A 23,720-nucleotide genomic window follows, 5' to 3' on the forward strand; every position below is an offset into this window, starting at 1 on the left:
GAAACCAGGGCCTCACATATGCTAACAATTCACTCTCCCAGTCCTTTGTCATTTTAGTCTTAATGGTCAGCAAGTGGATTTTTTTTATTGTGACAAAGTCAAAATCTTGGAGACTTAGAGAAAGCAACTGTAATTTTTGGATTTTATTTAGGTAATTTTCTAGGACTATAGGTTTTAGATTCAAATCTGGATTATTTTCTGCATTTAAAAAATATTCTACTTAATTGACTTCATGTCTTTTACTATTGTTTGCTCAAACTAATCATAGCTTGTCTTCACATGTTGTCTGATTTGTTTTTTCCCTCTTCCCAAGGACTCTCCTGCCATTGGACCCAGAGGCCTTTTTGTGGGAGACCTTGTCACTCATCTACAGGACTGTCCTGTTACTAATGTGCAAGATTGGAATGAATGTCTAGATACTATCGCCTATGAACCCCAAATTGGTTATTGTATAAGTGCCTCAACTTTACAACAGTTAAGCTTCCCAGTTAGAGGTATGTGTATTTTGTCAGTGAAATATAATGCTTTGAACACAACTACCTTCTATTCACTAATCCTTAGACCATGTCTATAGATTTATTCTCTTCTAATATTTTTAAAGCAAGTCAGCAAAATAAACAAGCCCAAACTAAGCATTATTCTTGGTAAACTGGATACTAAATATATGTTTCCTTTATTGTATATTATTGTTGAACTTCTAATTTATAATATCATATTTGATTTTTTTCAGGGGAGGGGTACCAGGGATTGAGCTCAGGGGCACTCAACCACATAGCCACATCCTCAGCCCTATTTTTTGTATTTTATTTAGAGACAGGGTCTCACTGAGTTTCTTAGCGCCTTGATGTTGCTGAGGCTGGCTTTGAACTCACAATCTTCCTGTCTCAGCCTCCCCAGCCCTTTGGATTACAGGCGTGTGCCCCCACTCCTGGTTTATATTTGACTTTTAGAATTACAAAATTCTTTCTGTTCTTAGAAAATTTGCAGTGGCACACACTTAAAATCCCAGTGACTCTGGAGGCTGAGGCAAGAGGTTTGCAAGTTTGAGGCTAGCCTCAGCAACTTAGCAAGACCCTGTCTCAAAATAAAAAATAAAAAGGATTGGGGACACAGCACAGTGGTAGAGTGCCCCTGGGTCCAATCTTTAGTACACCACTCCTCTCACCCCAGCACATGCCTGTAATCCCAGCTACTCAGAGGCTGAGATAGGAGTGTCAGCTACTCAGAGGCTGAGATAGGAGTGTTGTAAGTTCAAGGTGAGTCTGGACAATTTAGTGAGACCTTGTCTCAAAATAAAATTTTAAAAATGGGCTGGGATAGCCAAGTCATGGAACCAGTCTAGGTGCTTGTCAAGAGATGAATGGATGAATAAAATGTGGTATATATACTCAGTGGTGTTCTACTCAGCCATAAAGAAGAATGGAATTGTGGTATTTTACTATAAATGGATGGAACTGGAGAACAACATGCTAAGTGAAATAAGCTAGACAGAGAAAGTCAAGGGTTGAATATTTTGTCCCATATACAGAATCTAGACCAAAATAAAGAGGAGAAAAATGGGGGATCCAATGAAAATTAAAGGAAGATCATTGGAGCAGAGGAAGAGAATTGAAGGGAGGGAGGAGGAACAGAAAAAGAAGAATAGTGGAATGAAATTGATCAAATTTATACACACATCATGGTGAATTTTACCTGTATGTATATCTACAATGCACCACTTAAAAACAAAAACAAACAAACAAACAAAAAAACAGTAAATAAATAAAAGGAAGACCAGTAGAGTAGAGGAAGAAGAATGGGAAAGGGAAGAGGGGAGGGAAGGAGGAAGTACTGCGGAATGAAGTAAATTATATTCTATATATGTATGATTATGTCAAAATGAAACTCAATATTATGTATAACTATGATTCATCAACAAAAAAAATTTTAAATATAGACTGGGGATATCATTCAGTGGTAAAGTGCTTACCTAGCATGTGTGAAACTCTGGGTTCAGTTCGCAATACCATAAAAAAAAAAAAACTTGTTAAGGGGCTGGGATTGTGGCTCAGCAGTAGAGCGCTTGCCTCACACGTGTGAAACCCTGAGTTTGATCCTCAGCACCATATAAAAGTGAAATAAAGGTATTGCATCCAACTACAACTAAAAAATAAATATTAAAAAAAAAATTGTTAAATCAGTACTCAAACTCAACCATAACCAATTAACTAAATTTAATTTAATTAATTAGGGGTACTTAAATACCCTAATATAATATCTTTATGTGTAGAGATATAATAGTATTTTCGTTTATATAATTTTGAAATTAGTTTAAGTAACAAGAAGCAATTTTCCTTTGCATAAACTTTCCCTTACATATTCTGGCTAAAATATACCTAAACTTAAACAATTCTAGTGGTAGCTGTGTGTGAATGGTGGCATATTTAAAGCTATTTGGGATAGAGTTATTTTATATATTTTAGGTGGCAGAAATCCAGGAAAAGTTTTCTTGGCTAATGAAAATACCCCTTGAGGTCAGATATGTTGTCCTGTGCAGCAGGTAACAGGACTAAAGTAAGTTTCTTCTCAGGACCCACTAAACATTTTGAGTTCTCTCAGCTCTAAAAAAGTCAGCAACTGGGCTGGGATTGTCACTCAGCAGTAGAGCGCTCACCTAGCACATTAGATGCCTTGAGTTTGATCCTCAGCCCCACATAAAAATAAATAAAATAAAGATATTGTGTCCAACTACAACTAAAAAATAAATATTTTTTTAAAAAGTCAGCAACTTGGCTGGGTGCAGTAATGCATGCCTGTAATCCCAGTGTATCAGGAGGCTGAGGTAGGAGGATTGCAAGTTCAGCAATTTAGTGAGGCCCTAAGCAAATTAGTGAGATTTTGTTGCTAAATAAATACATACATAAATGTGTGAGGATGTGTGTGTGAAAGAGAGAGAGAGACAGAGACAGACAGATAGATTGTGTTGGGGGCTTGAGAGTAAGAGAGAGTACTAGGGATGCATGTAGCTCAATGGCAAAGCATCCCTGGGTTCAATCCCCAGTACAAAAAAAAAAAAAAAAATCAGCATCTCTATTTCTTTTCTTTTTGTAGTACTGGGAATTGAACTCAGAGGGCAATCTACTACTGAGCTCTATCTCTAGCTGTTTTTTTAATTTTGAGACAGGGTATTACTAAATTTTTCAAATTGGTCTTAAACTTGTGATCTACTTGTTTCAGCCTTGTAAGTTGCTGGGAAATCATCAGTACTCTTTTTTTTTTTTGTTGTTAGTTGTTGATGGACCTTTATTTTATTTATTTTAATGAGGTGCTGAGGATCAAACCCAGTGCCTCACACATGCTAGGAAAGCACTCTACCACTAAGCCACAACCCCAGCCCCATCAGTATTCTTTATACAAAATTGTTGGGCCCAAATTTTTAAAGTGTTCCAAAATACAAATTATGTTCACAACCTGTATTTTTAGGTCAAGAAATACCCTAGATATTTGTCCACAACTACTGGTATAGGTAAATATGATTAATATTCGAGAATAATTTTACTATGCAACAGAGGCAAAGTAGTGAAAACCATATTTTAATTTTTTTCTCAAATTTAGTCTTCTATATATAACTTTATTTTCAGTGCTTGGGATTGAAGTCTACCATTAAGCTACATTCCCTGCCCTAGATAACACACTTTTTAAATTTTTTTAAAGTTGTAGCTGGGTACAATACCTTTATTTTATTTATTTATTTTTATGTGGTGCTGAGGATCGAACCCAGTGCCTCAATGTGCTAAGCAAGCACTCTACCACTGAGCCACAACCCCTGAGCCAAAACCCCTGTATAACCCATTTTAAGAACATTTTATTAATAAATAAATAAATATATAAAAGCCAAGAGTAGTATAAACAAGCCTTCATGGACCTTTTTTGTCACTTTTGTCATCTAAGCAGCCCACTATTGGGAGGAGTATTTTAAAGCATATCCCACCCTATCAATTCACCCATAAACTTAAGCCTCTTTTTAGAAGGTGATTACTCTTTAAACATGAACACAATGCCATTATCACACCTGTTTTATTCAGCAATTTTGCTGCTGCGACTAAAGGGTCTGACCAGCACAATTATAGAGGAGGAAGAGTTTATTTGAGGACTCACGGTTTCAGAGGTTTTAGTCCGTAGAAGGCCGGCTCAATTCCTCAGAGCTCAAGGTGAGGCTGAACCTCATGGCGGGAGAAGATGACAGAGGGAAGCAGCTCCCATCACCAAGATCAGAAAGCAGAGAGAGGGACTCCACCCTCCAGGTACAAATACATACCCCAAAACCATGCCCCAACTCCCACCTCCTCCAGTCACACCCTACCACTTCAGTTATCACACAGTTAATCCCTACCAGGGTATTAAATCACTGCTTGGGTTAAAACTCTCACAGCCCAATCATTTCTCCTCTGAATCTTGCATTGTCTCACATGTAAGCTTTTGGGGCACACCTCACATCCAAATCATAACAACACCTAACAAAATATCTTATTGCTGTTCAGTTTTCCTTAATTTCTTTTCATGGTGCTGGGGGGTTGAACCCAGGGCTTCACATAAACAAGGCAAGCACTCCACCACTGAGCCACATCCCCAGACCCCTAATTATTTTTTAGTTGTAGGTGGACACAATAGCTTTCTTTCTTTCTTTCTTTCTTTCTTTCTTTCTTTCTTTCTTTCTTTCTTTCTTTCTTTTCTTTCTTTCTTTCTTTCTTTCTTTCTCTTTCTTGTGCTGAAGATAGAATCCAGTGCCTCACATGTTCAAGGCAGGCACTCTACCATTGAGATACAGCCCCAGCCCCGCTAATTTTTTTTTTAATACTTGGTTTGTTTAATTTGGCTTCTGAAAATCTCTTTTAAGTTGTTAGTAGTTTCCTGACTGTTTTTGAAATGGTATATGTTTATTGAAGAAACTGAACCATTTAAACTTCATTTATTCTGGGTTTTTCTATTTATATATCCTTTTGATGTCACTAATATGTTCAGATGCCCCTGGTTTCCTATAAACCAGTGGTTAGGTCTAGAGGCTTGATTTGATTCAGGATACTCCTTGTTTTTTCTTTTAGCAGAAATGCTTCATAGGTAATACCTAATATTTCCTATTGATCATAACAGGAGGCACTTGTATTCTCCCATTTAGTAATGTTAAAATTATTCAGTGGGCCAACCTGATTCTTTTTTAAAAAAATATTTTTTAGATGTTGATGGACCTTTATTTTATTCATTTATTTATATGTGGTGCTGAGAATCAAACTCAGTGCCTCACACATGCTAGGCAAGCAGTCTACCATTGAGCCACAACCCCAGCCTGCAATCTGATTCTTTAAGGTTGAAATATTTGTCAATTTTCCCTATTCTCAAGATTTACTATCTTCCAAAACCTCTCAGAAGTAGATAGGCCCTCTTCACTATCTACTTCAGAAAGGGTTATTATTATAAAACCTACTGAAATCCTGTAACTCCAACTTTATGGGTGGATAAGTTTATGAGGACAGCTTACCTAGGGTTAAGTGCCACTTTTGATTTCAAATTGGATGAATTGCTTTTTATAATGTAAAATCAAACTGCAGCAATTAGCTGTCAAGCTAAACACTGAATTATGCAGCTTCCTGATTCATATGCCATTTTATTTACTTTTTGCCTTAAAAAAAGCAAACTTTTTATTACAAATATGTAACAGATTCTAATAATCAAATAAGCACTGTTTCTCTTTAGCATACAAACGGCTAGATGGTTCCACTGAATGCTGTAACAATCACAGCCTCACAGATGTGTGCTTTTCCTACAGAAATAATTTTAATAAACGTTTGGTAAGTTGCCCTGAGGCAATCTTGCTTGTCTGATATAATTATAACAAAATAAGCATAGAAAGCTATAATGGAAATTATGAAAATTTCTCCCTTTTTTCTCTGTTTACTTTGTATCATTTTATTAACATCTCTACATTTCATGTCACATTTTATCTGAGAATCTTTAAAAATTTATACTAATGTAATATCTTATATGACCACGGTGGAATATTTGAAATTAATTTATAGTGTATGTACATAAATGGCAATTCCTTTATGTGAACTTCACTGCTAATATGCTAGTTGACATGAAAAATATTGATAAAATGTAACTTGAATTTAATAAATCAATAAATCATTTTAATATTTACTAATTAATATTTTATTCATAGCATACATGTCTACCCGCCCGGAAAGCAGTTGAAGCCACTCAAGTTTGTAGAACCAATAAGGATTGTAAAAAAAGCTCAAGTTCGAGTTTCTGTATAATACCTTCTTTGGAAACTCACACTCGCTTAATAAAAGTAAAACACCCACCTCAAATTGATATGTTATACGTAGGACATCCACTACATCTTCACTATACAGGTGGGTATTATTGTGGTGGACCTGTAGGAAACTGTTAAAATCACCTATATTTTTAGTGTAGAAATTCAGTAGAAGTCCTTGCATTAAGTTTGTTTATTATAAATTTGATCACTTGTCAAAGTCTTATTTTCTTGTTCTTAAGCATTAAATGAAATTTAGGCAGTAGGAAAATAATCTGAATTTCTGAAGCAAGAAAGAGCCTGCCCATGAATAGTGATGAATTTTTACCTTCCCACTATTTATGTCTAAGTCAAATAGGTGATGTCTTAGAGATGTTCTCTGTGAGTTTATTAAATTATTCAAGCTCCCCCAAATAGTAGCAAGAGCTCCATACCCTAGACAACGCCATGATGTATGGGCATGTATGCATGACACATGAACGTAGGATTACAAAGTTGGGCCAGCATAGTCATTTTACCAGTAGCAGCCTGATTGAACTAAATATATAACTTCTTCATATGGCTTATATAGTCCAACTCATTTTATTGTACAAGATTCCTAATGTTATTTTTTCTTATAACAATTCATCATACAGTTCACACTTTTAAAATGTACAAATCAATGGTTTTTAATATGTCTTTGTCTCAAAATGAAAAATAAAAAGCTGGGGATATAGCTCGATGGCAGCATGCCCTGTACCAAATAAATAAATCCTTAGTATCAAATAAATAAACATAAGGCTTTTTCATTGCTTTGTAGTCATATCCTGATAAACAAATCTGGGTCATTTTTCTTATTTATTCATTTGACACTAAATGACTCTAGACTGCAATTATTCAGTACACCCTCAACATATGAAGATATGTCCCAAGTTTAGATCATTCATAAATGTGTACTGTGGGTTCTGCCTAATTACAGGATAGTTTTAAGTGTTTTGAACAAAGACAGGATTTTGGAATCCATGGAAGAGGAAGGACTTTAAAGATTGCCTAATCGTAATCCTTGTTTTAGCAATGAAGAAAAAACTGAGACCAAAAATAGATTAAATAGCATAATAATTGGAGTAAATGTGATTTTAAAGTTATAACTCTTTGAAAGGGTAGGAGTTCTTTAATGTAAACTATAAAATGTTTTTTCAAACTCCGTATTTAGTAGTCATATTTGGTATATAGTCCCCTTTATCTTACTCTTGCTTCAAATTATAAATACATACTGGGACATGAATTCTTTCATTCCAATCATTTTATTAGCTATTCTGGAATAATAATTGCTTTTATAGACTGGGCTTTCTCAACCTGTTTAATAGCTAGCCTACATTTTGACCTTATGGTAAAATTTATAATGCTATTGCTTATCTGATATAAATAATATGCATTATTCCTTGTTTCTCCTTTTTAGTGAGCATCACCAGTTTTATCCCACGTTTCAACTTTTTAAGCATAGATCTGCCAGTGATTGTGGAGACATTTGTTAAGTATCCTTTCTGGTATGAAAAAAAAAAAAAAGTTTTCAAAGCGTTGTTTGGAGATTGGTCAGTTTTACTTTGAATAGAGTATTGGAACCTTACAAGAATCACTTAACTACTAACAACTAAAAAGGAGACTTTAAAGAAGTTGAAAGAGCTTAGACTGTACCTGGGAGGGAAAAAGGAGGGAAAAAAATTATCAGAAAGGGAGAAAGGTTAAGATCTGTAAGGCAAGGAACCCTGAATACAAATTAAAATTTGAATTTACAGGTCTAAAACCTTTTAGTAAGTTTATAAAGGATGAAAGCTTCAGTTACTAGTAAGGTGATGAATTCTGCCCATCTGAGCTTGTTAGTTTTGACTAAATGGAGGACAATTCTTACATACATAACTAGGAATTATGTAAATGCATTTCACTGGTCCACTAAGGAATGCCTAAGGAAGATAAAACCAGTTTACATTAATAAAATAGCAATTCAGAGGACAAAATCTCATGTAGTCTATAGCATATCCTGTTTGCATATAAAAGGTGAATTTTTTAAAAGAAATTGATTATTATGTAATTGGAAGAGTTCTTTATTTTTGTCACTTTTAAATCTTTAACTTTCTTTCCTTGATGATTTGGATCAAAATGAAATGGAGAACAAATGAGCAGTTAATTAAAAAAAAAAGTGTATAATCAAGATTGTATCTTGGAGACTCTGCAACTTTGTCAGAGATACTTAATGCTATAACCTTATAGATGATAATAAAATAAAGCAAGGTTCAAGGGTCAAAAGCTTCATTTCCTCAAATGAAGGAAGTCTTTGTAAAGACCAAAAAGTAATTTGGGGACTGGGGGTAGAGCTCAGTGGTAGAGTGCTTGCCTAGTATGTGTGAGGCCCTGAGTTCCATCCCCAGCACTGTCAAAACAAAAAAAGTAATTTTCCCCCAATTTCTTATTCCTTCCACATTTCTTTCCATGGTGTCATTAAAGGATTAGAGAAGCTTAATCTTTCTAGGAGTTCATTATAAATTGGTTTGTCTATAAGTGGTTTGCCTTATTTTTCTTGTCAAGATTTCTGAACTTCAAAATAATATAAACTCTTTTGTTTTAAATAATAGATATAATGGCAGAGATGTTAAAAAATAAAAAGTAGAGAAATCCTTCATAATCTCAAATTCAGTCCCAGAACAGTATCTTCTTGTGACTCTCAGAAAGGTAGTTTCTACTCAGCTCACAGCTGGCTCCTTAACTGATTTTAACTCAGGTATCTGATTTCCCTCTCCGGAGCACTGGCTATTGTTAATGCAGTGCCCTGCTTTGCTTTGGATGGTCAGTGGATTTTAAACTCTTTCCTGGATGCCACCCTTACCTCAGTGATTGGAGACAACGATGTCAAAGATCTGGTAGGATTTATCATCCTACTTGGTGGCAGTGTACTTTTGGCTGCCAATGTGACGCTAGGTCTCTGGATGGTTACAGCACGGTAATATTTGCATTCATCTGACAAGTCTCTGAGTTACAATATACATCTACGTGGTAATGTCCATTGCCATTGAAATCATTACTTGGTATGAAATGTAAAGTGTTTCCTTAAAATTACATTTTGGCCTACATCTTTATGCTCCTCCTGTATCCAGAGTACCCAAACTAGTGGTAGAGGATGAGCAAAAGAAATGAAAGGCATAAATCCCTAACTACTCTAGTTTTATTTTATTTTTTTAAATTTTTTATTGTTGGTTACATTCTAGTTTTAAAGACTGAATGTATGCATTTCACATGCTTGTGGAACAATTTTTAAACAAGTGAAAATTCATTCTTTTAATATCATTTTGTGTGACCACATACTGTCTTGAAATAGTATAAAGGAGAACAGAATCAGGTGAAAGTAATTAGGAAAAACTTAAAAGCACCATTAATCTAGATTTAAGGAAGACCAGACTTTGGCCAAGTGGAAGGGTGAATGTGTTCTTGGTCTACATCACTTGTCATTTTTCTTGAAAAGTATTTTATAGTTTATTGGTGTATTATTTTGTACTTTGAAAACTGTGAGAAGTCTGATTTTAATTAAATTAATAAACTTCTAAAAAAAGAATTTGCTTACATGAAAGGGAAAATCTTTCTCAAATGATAGCAAATAAAACCAAAATCGGAAACAGGGCCAATGATATGAGATGGCTTTGTCCCACAAGCATTATATTCATTGATGATGTATCTCCACATCATGAAGAAGCACTAACCTTTGATATTCAGAGCCAGCTGCATGAAGTGTCTCACACCAGCAGCTTGTGAGCTGAGGCAGTTAGGACCAAACCTCAGAAGTCAACTGGGTCCTCTGACAGATCACAAGACGAACCCAGGATCTTCAGTAGACCTGGTTACCATTCTCTTATAGAGGTTTGAAGCTTAGAGCTCTTCCAGGGTAGACATTTTCTCTTGTGCTACCAAGGCCATCTGGGGCCTGTCTTTAAAAAGCAACAACTTTAAACCCTGAGCCATACTCTGTCCTCACCAGCGGCTCCCATGTTTCTCTGTGTTGGGTAGTTAAACACCTAGTCCTTGCTTTCTATCTCCCCTAAGCTACCTCTGCGGGTCCATAGAAGACTTGGTAGTATATTGAGAATGGCTGCATGTGAAAGGGGACAAATTTGGATTAGCCAGAGCCTAGGAACAGATTCTTGAATCTGAAAGAGCCATACCTGGTTTAAGGTCTTATGGAATGAAGATGCAGCACTGGGAAGTTTGGGAAGTCAACAGGCCATCATGAAGCAGTTGGTCTTTGAAGTGTTATGAGCATGCTGGTTCTTTGATGAAAAATATACACTTCTCTCATACACTCAAGAAGTGATAAAAGGCAATAACTTATTAATAGCCATGTATCCAACTTCTTCACTAAGTGAGGTACTCTATGGATTACCTTTGTGAGATCATTAGTTGCTCTTTCAGCACTAAAACTTTTAAATCATTTTTAAGAAACTTTTTAGATTGTATTAGAATTTTACCTTGCTTCTTAAACAGAAATTATATTTTGAATAATTTTAATCTTTTATTAATGACTTGGGTCATCAGTCAATACCCCAGTACTAAAACCATGCAAATTATTGGTTATCCCAGAAAACATGGCATTTGTTCTACTCTTAGGTAGAACAGTCATTCTGGACCAAAATGTATTAGCCTAGTAATGCTTAAACCTGTTTTGGTAGTAGACCTTAGAGAATGCTCATGAAATACTTATGTAATTAACTTGTTTACATTTGAATTAAGCAGTTTACTAATGAAAATGTATGTGTGCAAGTCAATTTTTAAAAAATTTAGGGAAAAAAATTATGTGTGTGTGGTGCTGGGGATTGAATCCAGGGCCTCATGCATGCTAGACAAGCGTTCTGCCACCGAGCTATACCCCAGCCCAAGAAAAAAATTTAATACAGGAAATCCTATCCATTAGCTTCTTTTTCTGGATAAAAACAAAAACACAACCTTATATTATTTTAGCTTTTAAATACCTTGCTCTGTTGATCCATAGGGTTAGGATTTGGAAACACTGTCATAAGAAATTGAGCAGATCAGTACTGTTTGTATAGAAATGGCCTCATTGTATAAAAAAGGAAATGTTATGTGTTGTTTTTTTTAGCTTGACTATGGGCTCTTCTAGATCAAGGACTATGTCATATTCAGCTTTGCATCCCTGGCACAGTGCATGAGACATCATAAGTACTTAATTAATGTGGTTGGATGGATGGTGATTAGTGTTATTTATGGATTAGAAAAGCATGTTTCTATTTAAGCTGTAAAGTATTATTGAATATTTACTGTAAATATATGTTAACATAAAAAAAGAAAAAAACCTTGGAAGCTCTTGTCCCTGGCATATTATCATCTTTCTGGAAAGAATTCATTTTGGTTTCTGTAAAGTGATTAGAAAAAATTAATTATTTTGAGGATTTGAAGAAAGTGTTCTGTGTTGTCACTTTGTTCAACAGTTAAATTTTTATTCTCAGTGTTCCTACTCTGCGTTGTTTACATTTTTGAAAGTTTTTTTTAATCACCTACACTCTGTAGAGAATGTATATATATTTTTCAGCATCTCAGTTTGAAAAGACACGCAGTTAAACCTGACCTTTTAATAATATAATAACTCTGCTAGGTCTTTGTCTGTTCTAATAGCAAATTGTAAATGTGTGCTTCATGGTTATGTGATTTTCAGCCATCATTTTGTCCTATGGTATTTATTGAATGTCCACATACTGATGGTACACAGGTATTTTTTTTTCTGTAGATCTTTTGACCGTGCTGTAATTCATTCTTAAGCTTTAACTTGAAGGTATCATAATTGCCAGTGTTTGGTGTTTAGCAATAAAAAAATAAATGTTTATCAGCATTTTATGTTTGTCATAATCTATGTGTTGTCTTTTTTAAAAAATTGTACTCTGTTCTGTCAAAATTGTTCTGCTTACATAGAGTAAGATCTTAATCATTTAAAAATTCCTGATCTAAAAGCAGCCTTCAGTTTTTATTCATATAAAAGTTGTTGCAGGCCTTGAAAAGAAATCTTTTAAACAAGATTCCTGTGTTCACTATTATCTTGGAAATGGCTGGTTTATGGATGAAGAAAAAGGACTATCATGTTTCCTTAGTGTGGACAGAATTCTCCTGTAAGTTCATCTGTGTTTTGGGGAATTCCTGAAAAAAAGCATTTTAACTGTAACATTTGGTTTCTTCTTGACCTTTTGCCCCCCTGCTTCCTCCCTTGTTCCTAGGGCCAACCTTCCCCCATCCCTGCCTTCCTCCCCTCTCCCTGTGTGTGTGTGTGTATGTGTGTGTGGTGTTCTCTCAGCTGGGAATTTAGCCCAGTTCCTGATTAGCTAGCCTCATTCACTCCTCACCTCTGATCATGTTACACTACAGTTAAGAGCCACAAGACTAAGTGACTGATTAGCTAAACCACTTTTTTAAAAACACCTTTATTGAGGGGCTGGGGCTGTAGCGAACGTGCCTGGTATTTGTGAGGCACTGGGTTCGATTCTCAGCACCAAGTATTAAAAAAATAAAGATCTATCAGCAACTAAAAAATATAAACAAAAACATCTTTATTAAGATAAATACTATAAAATCCACCCATTTGAAAGTGTGTGATTCAATGTAGAATCATTTTTCTTTTAGTGTCTTATCAAACAAAAGCATATATGTGTGTTATGGTTTGGATATGAGATATCTCCCCCAAAACTTACGTTAATGAAAGAATCTTCAGAGTTGTAATGATTAGATTGTGAGAGCTGTGACCCCCTAGTTTGAATAAACTAACTGGGTGGTAACTGTAGGTAGGTGGGGCATGGCTGAAGGAGGTGGGTTGCTAGGGGCATGCCCATAGGGATTATATTGTTTTCCCCTGGCTCCTCTTTTCTTCTTTCTCTGCTTTCTGGCTACTGTGAGCTGAGCAGCTTTCCTTCACCACACCCTTCAACCATGATGCTCTGTCTCATCTTCCACAGCAATGGAACTGACCAACCATGAACTGAACTTCTGGAACTGTGAGCTAAATTTTGTTTTCTCCTTTAAGTTATTCTTTTCAACTATTTTGGTCACCGCAACAAAAACCTGACTATATACTTTACTTTAGTCTAACTGAATACTTGTACCTGTGATAAGACTGGGAGGAAAACAATTACATTCAATTATTTCACAACTATATTAACCTGGGGTGGTTTTTAGCGCCAGAATAAAGTTGAAGTAAAGGCAAAGTATGCAGATACACTTTCTTTGGGAAAAGCCTTTTTAATCAGTACACTTCTGAACTCCTCTTACTATTTAGGAAACACTAATTTGAATAATCCATTGTATATTTTATCAGGCCATGTCAGATGAATTCAATGAAAGGAAAAACTATTTCGGAATCTAGTGCTACAATAGGTTACACTCAGAGTGGAGGTAGAGAAAAATGTCTAAAGGAAGTTGTAATTCTAATTACAAAACAATTAATAATATTGTATATTTCAATTTCCCACTAAAGGGGGGAATCCTTAATAAGTTTATTTAGCTATTAACAGATAATCAATAATTGTCCTGTCTTATTAACTGAATACCTCTCAAACTTTTCTATTGATGTGTTACATTGTAATAGAGGGAAAACCCAGAAGGATCTAAGAATATAATTCTGTAATTGACCCTCCACAGTATAAAACTGAAGTCTCACTTTATCTTAAATTCAAGTGGATTTTGCATTCCATTAATCAGCTATCATAAAGCCAGCTCTCCTCTTAAAGATATGAAATGCTATACTATAAAAGGTTTAGATTGCAAGAATATTAAGATTTTCACCCTTCTAAAACCTATTGATGTAAAGTAATTTATAGCAGCTGATCTATATATTACTGTTATCTATGATGGTACTTTGGTCCATCTGTAGTGAAGTTAGAAGAAGATTGTGTATATTTTCTTTAGTTACAACAATGTATGTGTGATGCTATAAGTCTGCCTGCTACCCTTTATCAAAGTGCTCCCCTTTATTGCAGTGTGGAAACAATTTTTTTAGCACTGCCAGATTGTACTCTATAATGGCTTTTTTATAATTGACATTTTTAGGGACAAAGCATGAGGTTTCTATGTTTTCCTATACCCTTATCTCCTACTAAATTATATGACTTCCAGGTTTTGACAAATCTATTGGATATAAATTGACAATTCTAAGCAATTTATGTTTCTTAAATTATTCCTTTTTCATGGCGGGGCAGGTACCAGGGATTGAACTCAGGGGCACCCAAACACTGAGCCAAATCCCCAGCCCTATTTTTTATTTAGAGCAGGGTCTCGATGAGTTGCTTAGCACCTCGATTTTGCTGAGGTTGGCTTTGCATTTGCTATCTTCCTGCCTCTGCCTCCCTTCCCAGCTGCTGGGATTACAGGTGTGCAACACTGTGCCTGGCTTCCTAGATTATTCTTAAAGTTGCACACCCATATACTTATTTGTCCATTTCGATTTTTCATTCTGCCAGTTGCTCATTAATATCCATTGCCCAGCTTTCCACTGGGTGTCCTAATTTCTCTTATTGATCCATAGGAATTCCTTATATATTCTAAATCATTGGTCAACAGACTACAGCTTGTAAGCCAAATCCTGATTACTATGGATTTTTGTAAATAAAATTTTATTGGAACACAGCCACATTCATTCATTTACATATTGTCTGACTGCTTTTTTTCTACAATGGCTGAGTTGAGCAATTGCAGCAGAGACTGTATAGCCCACAAAGCCTAAAGTATTTGTTATATTTTATAAATCCACAAAAGAACCCATGTTCCAGATATCAATCTCTTGCCCATTTAAGATGTTGCAGATCTATTCAGCAGGCTGATGCAGGAGTGTCACAAGTTTGAGGCCAGCCTGGGCAACTTACCCAGACTCTGCCTCAAAGTTTATAGAAAAGGGCTGCAATTTAGCTTAGTGGTGGAGCACTTGCCTAGCTTGCACAGATTCCCTGGGTTTGATCCTCAGTAGCAGGGAAAAAAAAATGTTGCAAAGGATTTTTCACAGGCTATTATACATCTGTTAATTTTATTTATGAGGTCCTTTGTTGAGTAGGATCTTTAGTTTGATACAGTCAAATTTATTAATTTCTTGGTTTATTATTTGTGTTTTGTGCATCTTATTTAAAAAGCCCTATCCTGTCCCAAAGTCATAATAATATTCTACATTTTCTTCTCTATTTTAGAGTTGTACTTTCACAAGGAGATTTTTTTAAATAACTTTTTATTTATTTATTTATTTTTATGTGGTGCTGAGGATTGAACCCAGGGCCTTGCACGTGCCAGGCGAGTGCTCTACCGCTGAGCCATAACCCCCCAACCCCCTTTAATATTTATTTTTTAGTTGTAGTTGGACACAATACATTTATTTTATTTATTTATATGTGATACTGAGGATCGAACCCAGGGCCTCGCACATGCCAGGTGAGCGCTCTACAGCTAAGCCACCCCCGGCCCTGCACAAGGAGATCTTTAACTCCTAAAAGATATGGTATAAAGTAAGGAACCCAGACTTATTTTTCTATGTAGACTTAACTATACTTAAAATAGACATGATAGTATTTTTCATTATAAGATTATTGAATAAAAATTTAAAGTTCTTAATATGGTACCTAGCATACTCAAGTGTTATATACTTAAATGACTTATTTTCAGAATACAGAATTATGATATGCTTTGTCCTGATAGTTCAGTCCTCATTAGTGTTAGGTGCTGCCTTATTTTGGTATGCCTTCGAGATTTCCAGTGCTTTCAGACTGGTTCTGGTTTTCCAGAGTATCTTCCAGGCCTTGCCCACCCCACCCCACCCACTTTTTTGTGGTGCTGGGTTAGAGCCTTATACATGCTATGCAATCATTCTACCATTGCACTGCATCACCAGATCTTTTTATTTATTTATTTATTTTTTAATTTTGAGACAGGGTCTTATCAAGTTATCCAGGTTAGTCTCAAATTTGCAATTCTTCTTCCTCAGCACCCCAAGTAGCTGGAATTATAGGCCTGTACCACTGCATCCAGCTGGCCTTGGTCCTTTTAAGTATTTCTTCCCCTGATCAAAATGGACCAAAAATCACAATATTTAAGCTATTGGTTAAGGATTTTGCTTATTGAAACTGGTCAAAATAAGCCAGGTGCCGTGGCTCATGCCTATAGTCCTAGCAGCTCTGGAGGCTGAGGCAGAAGGATTGCAAGTTCAGAGCCAGCCTCAGCAAAAGCAAGGCGATAAGCAACTCAGTGAGACCCTGACTCTAAATAAAATACAAAATAGAGTTGGGGATGTGACTCAGTGGTTGAGTGCCCCTGAGTTCAATCCCTGGTACCAGAAAAAGAAAGAAAGAAAGAAAAAGAAACTGGTCAAAAAATAACCTGTGTTCAAGGGAATGTTCATTGATGGTAACATAACTAATATTTAAATCTGGTTTTATGAAAACAATAGCTTAACAGAAGGAGACACTGCAGCAAATAATTATTGGAGAGAATTTGGGCAGGATATCCCTTTTTTATTAATTAATTTTATTTTTACACAAATGGAGCATAACTTTTCATTTTTCTGGTTGAATATGATGTAGAGTCACACCATTCATGCAGTCATACCCATACATAGGATAATAATGTCTGCTTCATCCCACCATCTCCCCTGCACACACACACACTTCCTCCCCTCTCCTCTCTTCTTTCTGCTCAATCCAAAGTTCCTCCATTCTTCCCTTGCCCCCCACCCCCATTATGGATCAGTATCCACTTATCAGAGTAAACATTTGGCCTTTGGTTTTTGGAATTGGCTTAATTCACTTAGCATGATGTTCTCTAGCTCAGTCCATTTACCTGTAAATGCCATAATTTCATTCTTCTTTATGGCTGAGTAATATTTCATTGTGTATATATACCACAGTTTGTTTATCTAATTATCTATTGAAGGGCATCTAGGTTGGTTCCACAGTTTAACTATTGTGAATTGAGCTGCTATAAACATTGAGGTGGCTGCATCACTGTAGCATGCTGATTTTAAGTGCTTTGGATATAGACCAAGGAGTAGGATAGCTTGATCCTTTGAGGCCACCAAATCAGATAGCACAAAACCCTCTGCTCTGTGCATGATTTGGGGTATTGTATTGCAAACTAAGCTCTTTTTATGTGTTCACTTAAATTTTCTTTTCTTTTTCTTTTTTTTTTTTTTTTTGATTAGAAAGAGATTAAACTTTGGAAAAAAAAAAGGTCTGTCCTTTCGTAGATTGTTTATCTACATCTTTTGCCCATATTTTACTGGAACAATTGTTACTTTGTTGCTTGTCATGAATCCAGACTCACATTTTTAGAGTGTTTATAAACTTCAAACTTTTAGACCCTATTTTAACTCCTTTTTTTTTTTCCTGGTACTGAGGATTGAACCTAGGGGTACTTAAACACTGAGCCACATCTGCAGTCCTTTTTTATACTTTATTAGATACAGGGTCTCGCTGAAGTGCTAAGCACCTTGCTAAGTTGCTGAGGCTGGCTTTTAACTCATGATTATCCTATCTCAGCCTCCTAAACCACTGGGATTATAGGCATGCACCACAGTGTCCGGCTCTATTTTAATTTCTCTTATAGTCTCTGTCATACTTTTTTCAGAGGATTCTTTTCTTACCTTTTGACCCCTTTGATTCCATTCCTTAATGGCTTCTAATTTTTTTTTTCCCTAGGCTTTACGTATCACCAGAAGTCTAAAATGTAGGTAGTACTATGCAATTTATAGAATGTTTACTTCTCCCCTTATCATTCATGGAAATTTCTAGGAAAAAGATATAGGTAATCAGGGGTTTGTTTGGAGAGAATACAATTGGAATTTTAAAAAGAATGCAATTGAGGGCTGGGGATATAGCTCAGTTGGTAGAGTGCTTGCCTTGCATGCACAAAGCCCTGGGTTCAATCTCCAGCACTCCTCTTCCCCCAAAAAAAGAATGCAATTTGAGTGGCCTTTATAGGAAAATTTCTTTCTTGCTAGAAAAGAAGTACCAAGTGTATTATAGAAAACAAGTTAATGAAAATAGTGATTTATTGAAAAAATAGGATTATATTATATATGAACCAGTAAACTGCTGCTTAAACTTGACAATGTATTATTACAATCATTTTTCCATGTTATTAATATTCCAATGTTATTTCAATGATCATATAATATCACTATGCAAAATATGCTATAATTTAATCAATTCCTATTCTTTCCAGTTTTTAAACATTTATAAGTCACTAGGAATATCCTTACAATTAAATCTTTTAAGTCTTTTTCCATATTTATGATTATATATAATTCCAGAAAAATCTTAGGAAAGTTCTAGAGGGAGCATTTCTATCTTAAAGTAGGAATAAAGTTATATATATATATATATATATATATATATATATATATATATATACATATACATATACATATATATTGCCTTGTTACATTTGAATTTTTATCTGTTAATTGGGTATGCAAAAATGACCTCATACTTTAATTTGTACTTCTTTGATTAGGAAAAATGTTGAACATTTTAAAATGTGTCAATTGGCTATTATGGGACTTTTTTGTTTATCCACATTCTTTGCACATTTTTCATAGAAGTGACTATTTTCTTACCGCTTTTCTCATACACTCAACTGTACCATTTGATTTGTCATGTGAATATATTATAACTTTAAGTGTAATGCTATCTTTATGTTTTATATACCCTGATATGCCATTTCTTGCCTATGTCTTCCACCTTTGATGATACATTTTGAAAGCCTTACCCACCCCAAGATTTATAAATATTCACAAACATGATTTGTTTCAAACATTTAACTCTTTAACCCACATATAATATATTTTAATGTTGGTGCAAAATAGGGATATAGCCTTATATTTGTTTTCCCCAAATGATTAACAAGTCCTCCCAAGGAGATGGTAATCTTCAAAGATATTTCATACCAACTAAGGAAAAGTGTGAATCTTTTTCTTTGGAGAGAATAAATATAATTAGTGAAATTATCTATTGTTTGAAAAATAATTCTTATTTGTATAGGAGGCAACTATTTATTATTTTACTTTCTCAATCCAGTAATACAATAAAGTAAGTATATGGCTCATGTATTTTTTCATTAAAGTGTTTTTATTTTTATAGAAATAATGTTTCTCATTCCTAAATAATACAGATAAGTAATCTGAAGATTATACTTAACATATGTCATTATTGAAAAATACTGTTTTCATCAACTTCTTAATTTGAAATATTTTTGCTTCATAAATTTCAAAACTTTTAATTCCTCTGAGGGTTATTTAAGACTAGTTTTTAAAGGTTGAAAAAAATCTGTCTTTAGAACAGATATCCTGATTTTTAAAAGTATCTTCGTGTGTTTTAGTTATATAATGATGAAGTACAGAGTGCTGAATTCCTTGTTCACTTGTTCAAATACATTTATTAATTTTTACCATCATAATTTAAATTTCAAAAATAAGGTATAATGAAGATACCATGAATTTATATTTTCTTATAAAAGTTTAATAATTTTTCCTATTTATAGTAAATCATCAGTTTAAAAGAAGTTAATTAAGTGGCGTGGTGTGTGTGAGAGTATGTGTGTGTGTAACTAGGAATTGAACTTAGGGCCACCCTACCACTGAGGCCACCCAGCCCTTTTTTATTTTGAGATGGGCCCACTAAATTGCCCAGCCTGGCCTCAAATTTGCAATGCTACAATTTTGCCTTCTGAGTCATTGAGATTGCAGGTGCATGCCGTCACATCAGGCTTAACTTACCATATTTTACAATATGAACCTTGTACGTATGTTATACTAAGAGATGTGTATTGGATAAAAATGGTTCCATTTTTTCCCTGCTTGTTACCATTCTTCAGTCACTAGAACTGATACATACAATCTCTCTCTCTCTCTCTCTATGTCTAGCTCTCCCTCGCTCTCCGTCTGTCGCTCTCTCTCTCCCTCTCTCCCTCTCTCCCTCTCTCCCTCTCTCCCTCTCTCCCTCTCTTTCCCCCTCTCCCTCTCCCTCTCCCTCCCTCCCTCCCTCCCCACCCTTTACTGAGTCTTGAACCCAGGGACCCAGGCACACTAGGGAGGTATTCTCCCACTCAGCTACATCCCCAGCTTTCTTTTTTTATTTTTTATTTTTTAATTTTTATTTTAAGACAGTGTCTTCCTAAATTGCCTGGGCTGGCCTCTAACTTGTAATCCATCTTCCCTTAGTCTCCAAATTGCTAGGAGTATTGATGTGCTGATGTGCACCACCACACCTGGTTACATATAGTTTTTTGTTCATTTAATAAATACTTACTACACACCTACTATGTGCCAGGAACTGTTCTTCGTTCTGGGAATGCAGCAGTCAATAAGACAGTTTTTCTCTTTAGTAATGTGTAAGAAAAAAAATGCCATTTGGTTTTGAACCAGTAAATATGCTAAGCATTACTGAATTTTGTAAGCATACAGTGGAAGCCTTCAATTGAGAAGGTTGGTAGAGGCCAAGTTTTAGAAATACATTAAGGACATGATAGGCTTTAGTTTCACTGCAAATAGAGAGCCAGTGAAAATTTCATGCAAGAGAATTCTGTAAGAAGGTAAAGCATAATGGGAGGGAAGCAAAACTGGCAACAAGGAAATTGGTGAGCAGACTGTTTAGTAATCTCTGGCAAGAGATGATGGCAATATAAAATGAGGTGGTGGCAGTTGAGATGAAAAGAGAGAAGACAATGAGGACAAATTCAAAAGTAGAATCCACTGTACTTGATAGTTTGGTATAGAAAATTCAAAGAGGGTCAAGAAACTGAGCACAGTAATGCATGCCTGTAATTCCAGCCTCTTGTGAGGCTGAGGCAGGAGGATGGTAAGTTTGAGGCCAGCAAATTAGTAAGACCCTGCTGAAAAAAAAAAAAAAAAAAAACACGTGCTGGGAGTGTAGCTCAGTGGTAGACTACTACTAGGTTCAATCCTTAGTAAAAAAGCATATATATTTTTTTTCATTTGAAAGGGGAGCAGAAAAAGGGTGTAGGACCCAGAGAATGATGTAGGGGGAAGTTGTTATTGTGTTAGCAATGGGAGAGTCACATGCATATTTTTGTTGCTAATGAAAGGACAAGATAAAATGCCCAAGGGAGGAGCTGGGATCCAGAGCACAAGTACAATAGCAGCCTTCAGTAAGAGAGATGCCCTTTCTATAAGGAAGTAAAGAGGGGGGAAATGGGTGCAAGCACAGTTGTCTGTGGGTTTGATGGAGAACGTCATGTGGGTCTCTGTCAAACATCACATGAATCCAAAGTGTCTATAATGATGTTTGGCATAGAGAAGGCACTTTAGAAATGTTTGGTTAGAGATTTTTTTGAATCTGGTCTTGAACAAATTTAATGATGCAGGGGGCAAACATTAGTAAAAGGCCTATGACAAGGAAAGGGGTCAGGAAAGAAAGTGTTACTGAAGAAGGGGGTTACTTAACTGCCATCCTCCAACAGAGGAGAGCTGTTGTTTCTGACCTTCAAGGTCCTGTTGGAGTTGTTTTATCTCGTCTTTGACTATACCAGATTGATTGACATAAAAACAGCATTCCTCCTGTAGGTATAGACAAAGTCTGCCTTTCTCTGCTATTAACAGGTCCAGTCCATAGCTGTTTTATTATAGGACCACAGAGGCTAAGGAGTCCAGTTGATTCTGGAGGGTTAGTATAGACTCAGTTACTTGTTGGATATCCCCTATCAGCTGATTGGAGAGCTGATGAAAATAGGTAATGGTTGTGGTTATTCCTGCAGTTTCTGTGGTGAAGCTTGCCATAACCCCAGGGAGGCTAGTAGGGAAACAAATTGAATAGTCCATTTGTGTCAAGGGCTCATATGAGTATGGACTTACCAATGAGCTGTTTAGGCTAGAATACCTGCTATTAAGTGAAATAAGCCAATAATCTCTCACCAGGAGGTGTGAGGGCTAAGAAGTTGTCCCTATAACAAGGTTGGAGAGTACAAGGCCTTTATTTGGGGACATAAATCTTTAACATAGCCAGAGTTATCAGGAATGCAAACACAACAGTTACCTTTTAATGTTACAGATGTCCATCACCATAAGATGTAGTTAAGCTACTTAAGTGTCATCTGATCTCTAAAACCTTTCTACTGATGTGACCTCTGTGTCTAGTAGAGAACCTTTTATTGGGGCTGGGGTTGTGGCTCAGTGGTAGAGTGTTTGCCTAGGTTCGATTCTCAGCACCACATAAAATAAATAAAGTAAAGGTATTATGTTCATATACAACTAAAATATTTTTAAAAAGAGAGAGAACCCTTTATTTCTGTCACTTAGGGCTAGATAATCATGTTAGAAGATATTAATCCTACCTGTGTAGGAGGTTAGGAAGATCTGTAGGCCTTAAACTGACTAAAACCTTCTGACTGAGCAGTTTCACTTGATAGTTATTAGGCATACCTTCCTAAGAATCTCTCTTTTGTAGCCTCCAGACTTACTTATTTTGGGGGGTTAACACAAATGTATATCCTAAGTTACATTTTACTATTATTATTATTTCTTTTTTTTTTAAATTTTTTATTGTTGGCTGTTCAAAACATTACATAGTTCTTGATATATCATATTTCACAATTTGATTCAAGTGGGTTATGAGCTCCCATTTTTACCCCATATACAGATTGCAGAATCACATCAGTTACACATCCATTGATTTACATATTGCCATACTAGTGTCTGTTGTATTCTGCTGCCTTTCCTATCCTCTTATTATTATTTCTTAAAATGCTCAGGAATGGCTGTGTATTGGTTTTAATTTTTTTTTTTTTTTGCTAGGTATTTATGATGAAGCAGGTCAAACTGACTTTTGTTTTTATCTGCTGTTAAGAGTCAGCTGAGTTCCCATTTAGAAGTCACTCTTGGGGAACTTGAGAGCAGATTTTTAGCTCTGCTAATGCCTTTTGCACCAGGGTGGGTCCAGGTCTTGCTAACCATGTGGCTTCCCTTGGAAGCATCAGGGATGTCTCCCTTCTCCAATGACCTTCCTGTTCATAGCAAGTGCACTGATTGGCTTTCAGTTTTCTCCAGGGGTCTCATTAATCTCCCTAATCAGGAGATTATGTGGCTCAGAGTTGCAAAGCTCTTTAGAGAAGGTCCCTGTTCCCTGGATTCAGACTGACTCGGAGACAAGAGCCAAATTTTGGTTCTTGGCCCTTTTAACTTTAATTTTTAAGTCTTGATCTTAAACATCTAGTAACTAAGTCTCATTAGTCTTAAATTAAGAGTATTGGGCTTTAACTTTAGTCTATAACCTTTCAGTCATCTACCCCTTTTATTAATTGGGATCTATATTATCCTATCTGTAGGTGATGGCTTATTATCTTAAATTAACCAAAGTTGTGTGTCCTTAAAGCAATACCTCTGCAAAACAATAACAGGCAACATTTAGACAGAATATAAGGA

The 23,720-nt window shown here is 35.6% G+C and overlaps 1 protein-coding gene across 1 annotated transcript in view; it reads left to right on the forward strand.

Annotated features, from left to right (window-relative positions):
* The window catches only part of Mbtps2 (membrane bound transcription factor peptidase, site 2), a 45,540-nt gene extending 33,377 nt beyond the window's left edge, over positions 1-12,163 (forward strand). The window contains exons 7-11 of the mRNA XM_046430588.2: positions 314-494; positions 5,731-5,825; positions 6,197-6,392; positions 7,731-7,806; positions 9,048-12,163. Coding sequence (XP_046286544.1) covers positions 314-494; positions 5,731-5,825; positions 6,197-6,392; positions 7,731-7,806; positions 9,048-9,270 — 771 coding nt within the window. The 3' untranslated portion in view covers positions 9,271-12,163. The remainder of the gene's footprint in view (positions 1-313; positions 495-5,730; positions 5,826-6,196; positions 6,393-7,730; positions 7,807-9,047) is intronic.
* The last annotated feature ends 11,557 nt before the right edge of the window (positions 12,164-23,720 follow it).

The sequence above is a fragment of the Marmota monax genome, unplaced genomic scaffold (genome assembly GCF_021218885.2).
Source record: "Marmota monax isolate L192 unplaced genomic scaffold, Marmota_monax_Labrador192_F-V1.1 WCK01_AAM20220418_F8-fsc00307, whole genome shotgun sequence".
Taxonomy (NCBI): domain Eukaryota; kingdom Metazoa; phylum Chordata; class Mammalia; order Rodentia; family Sciuridae; genus Marmota; species Marmota monax.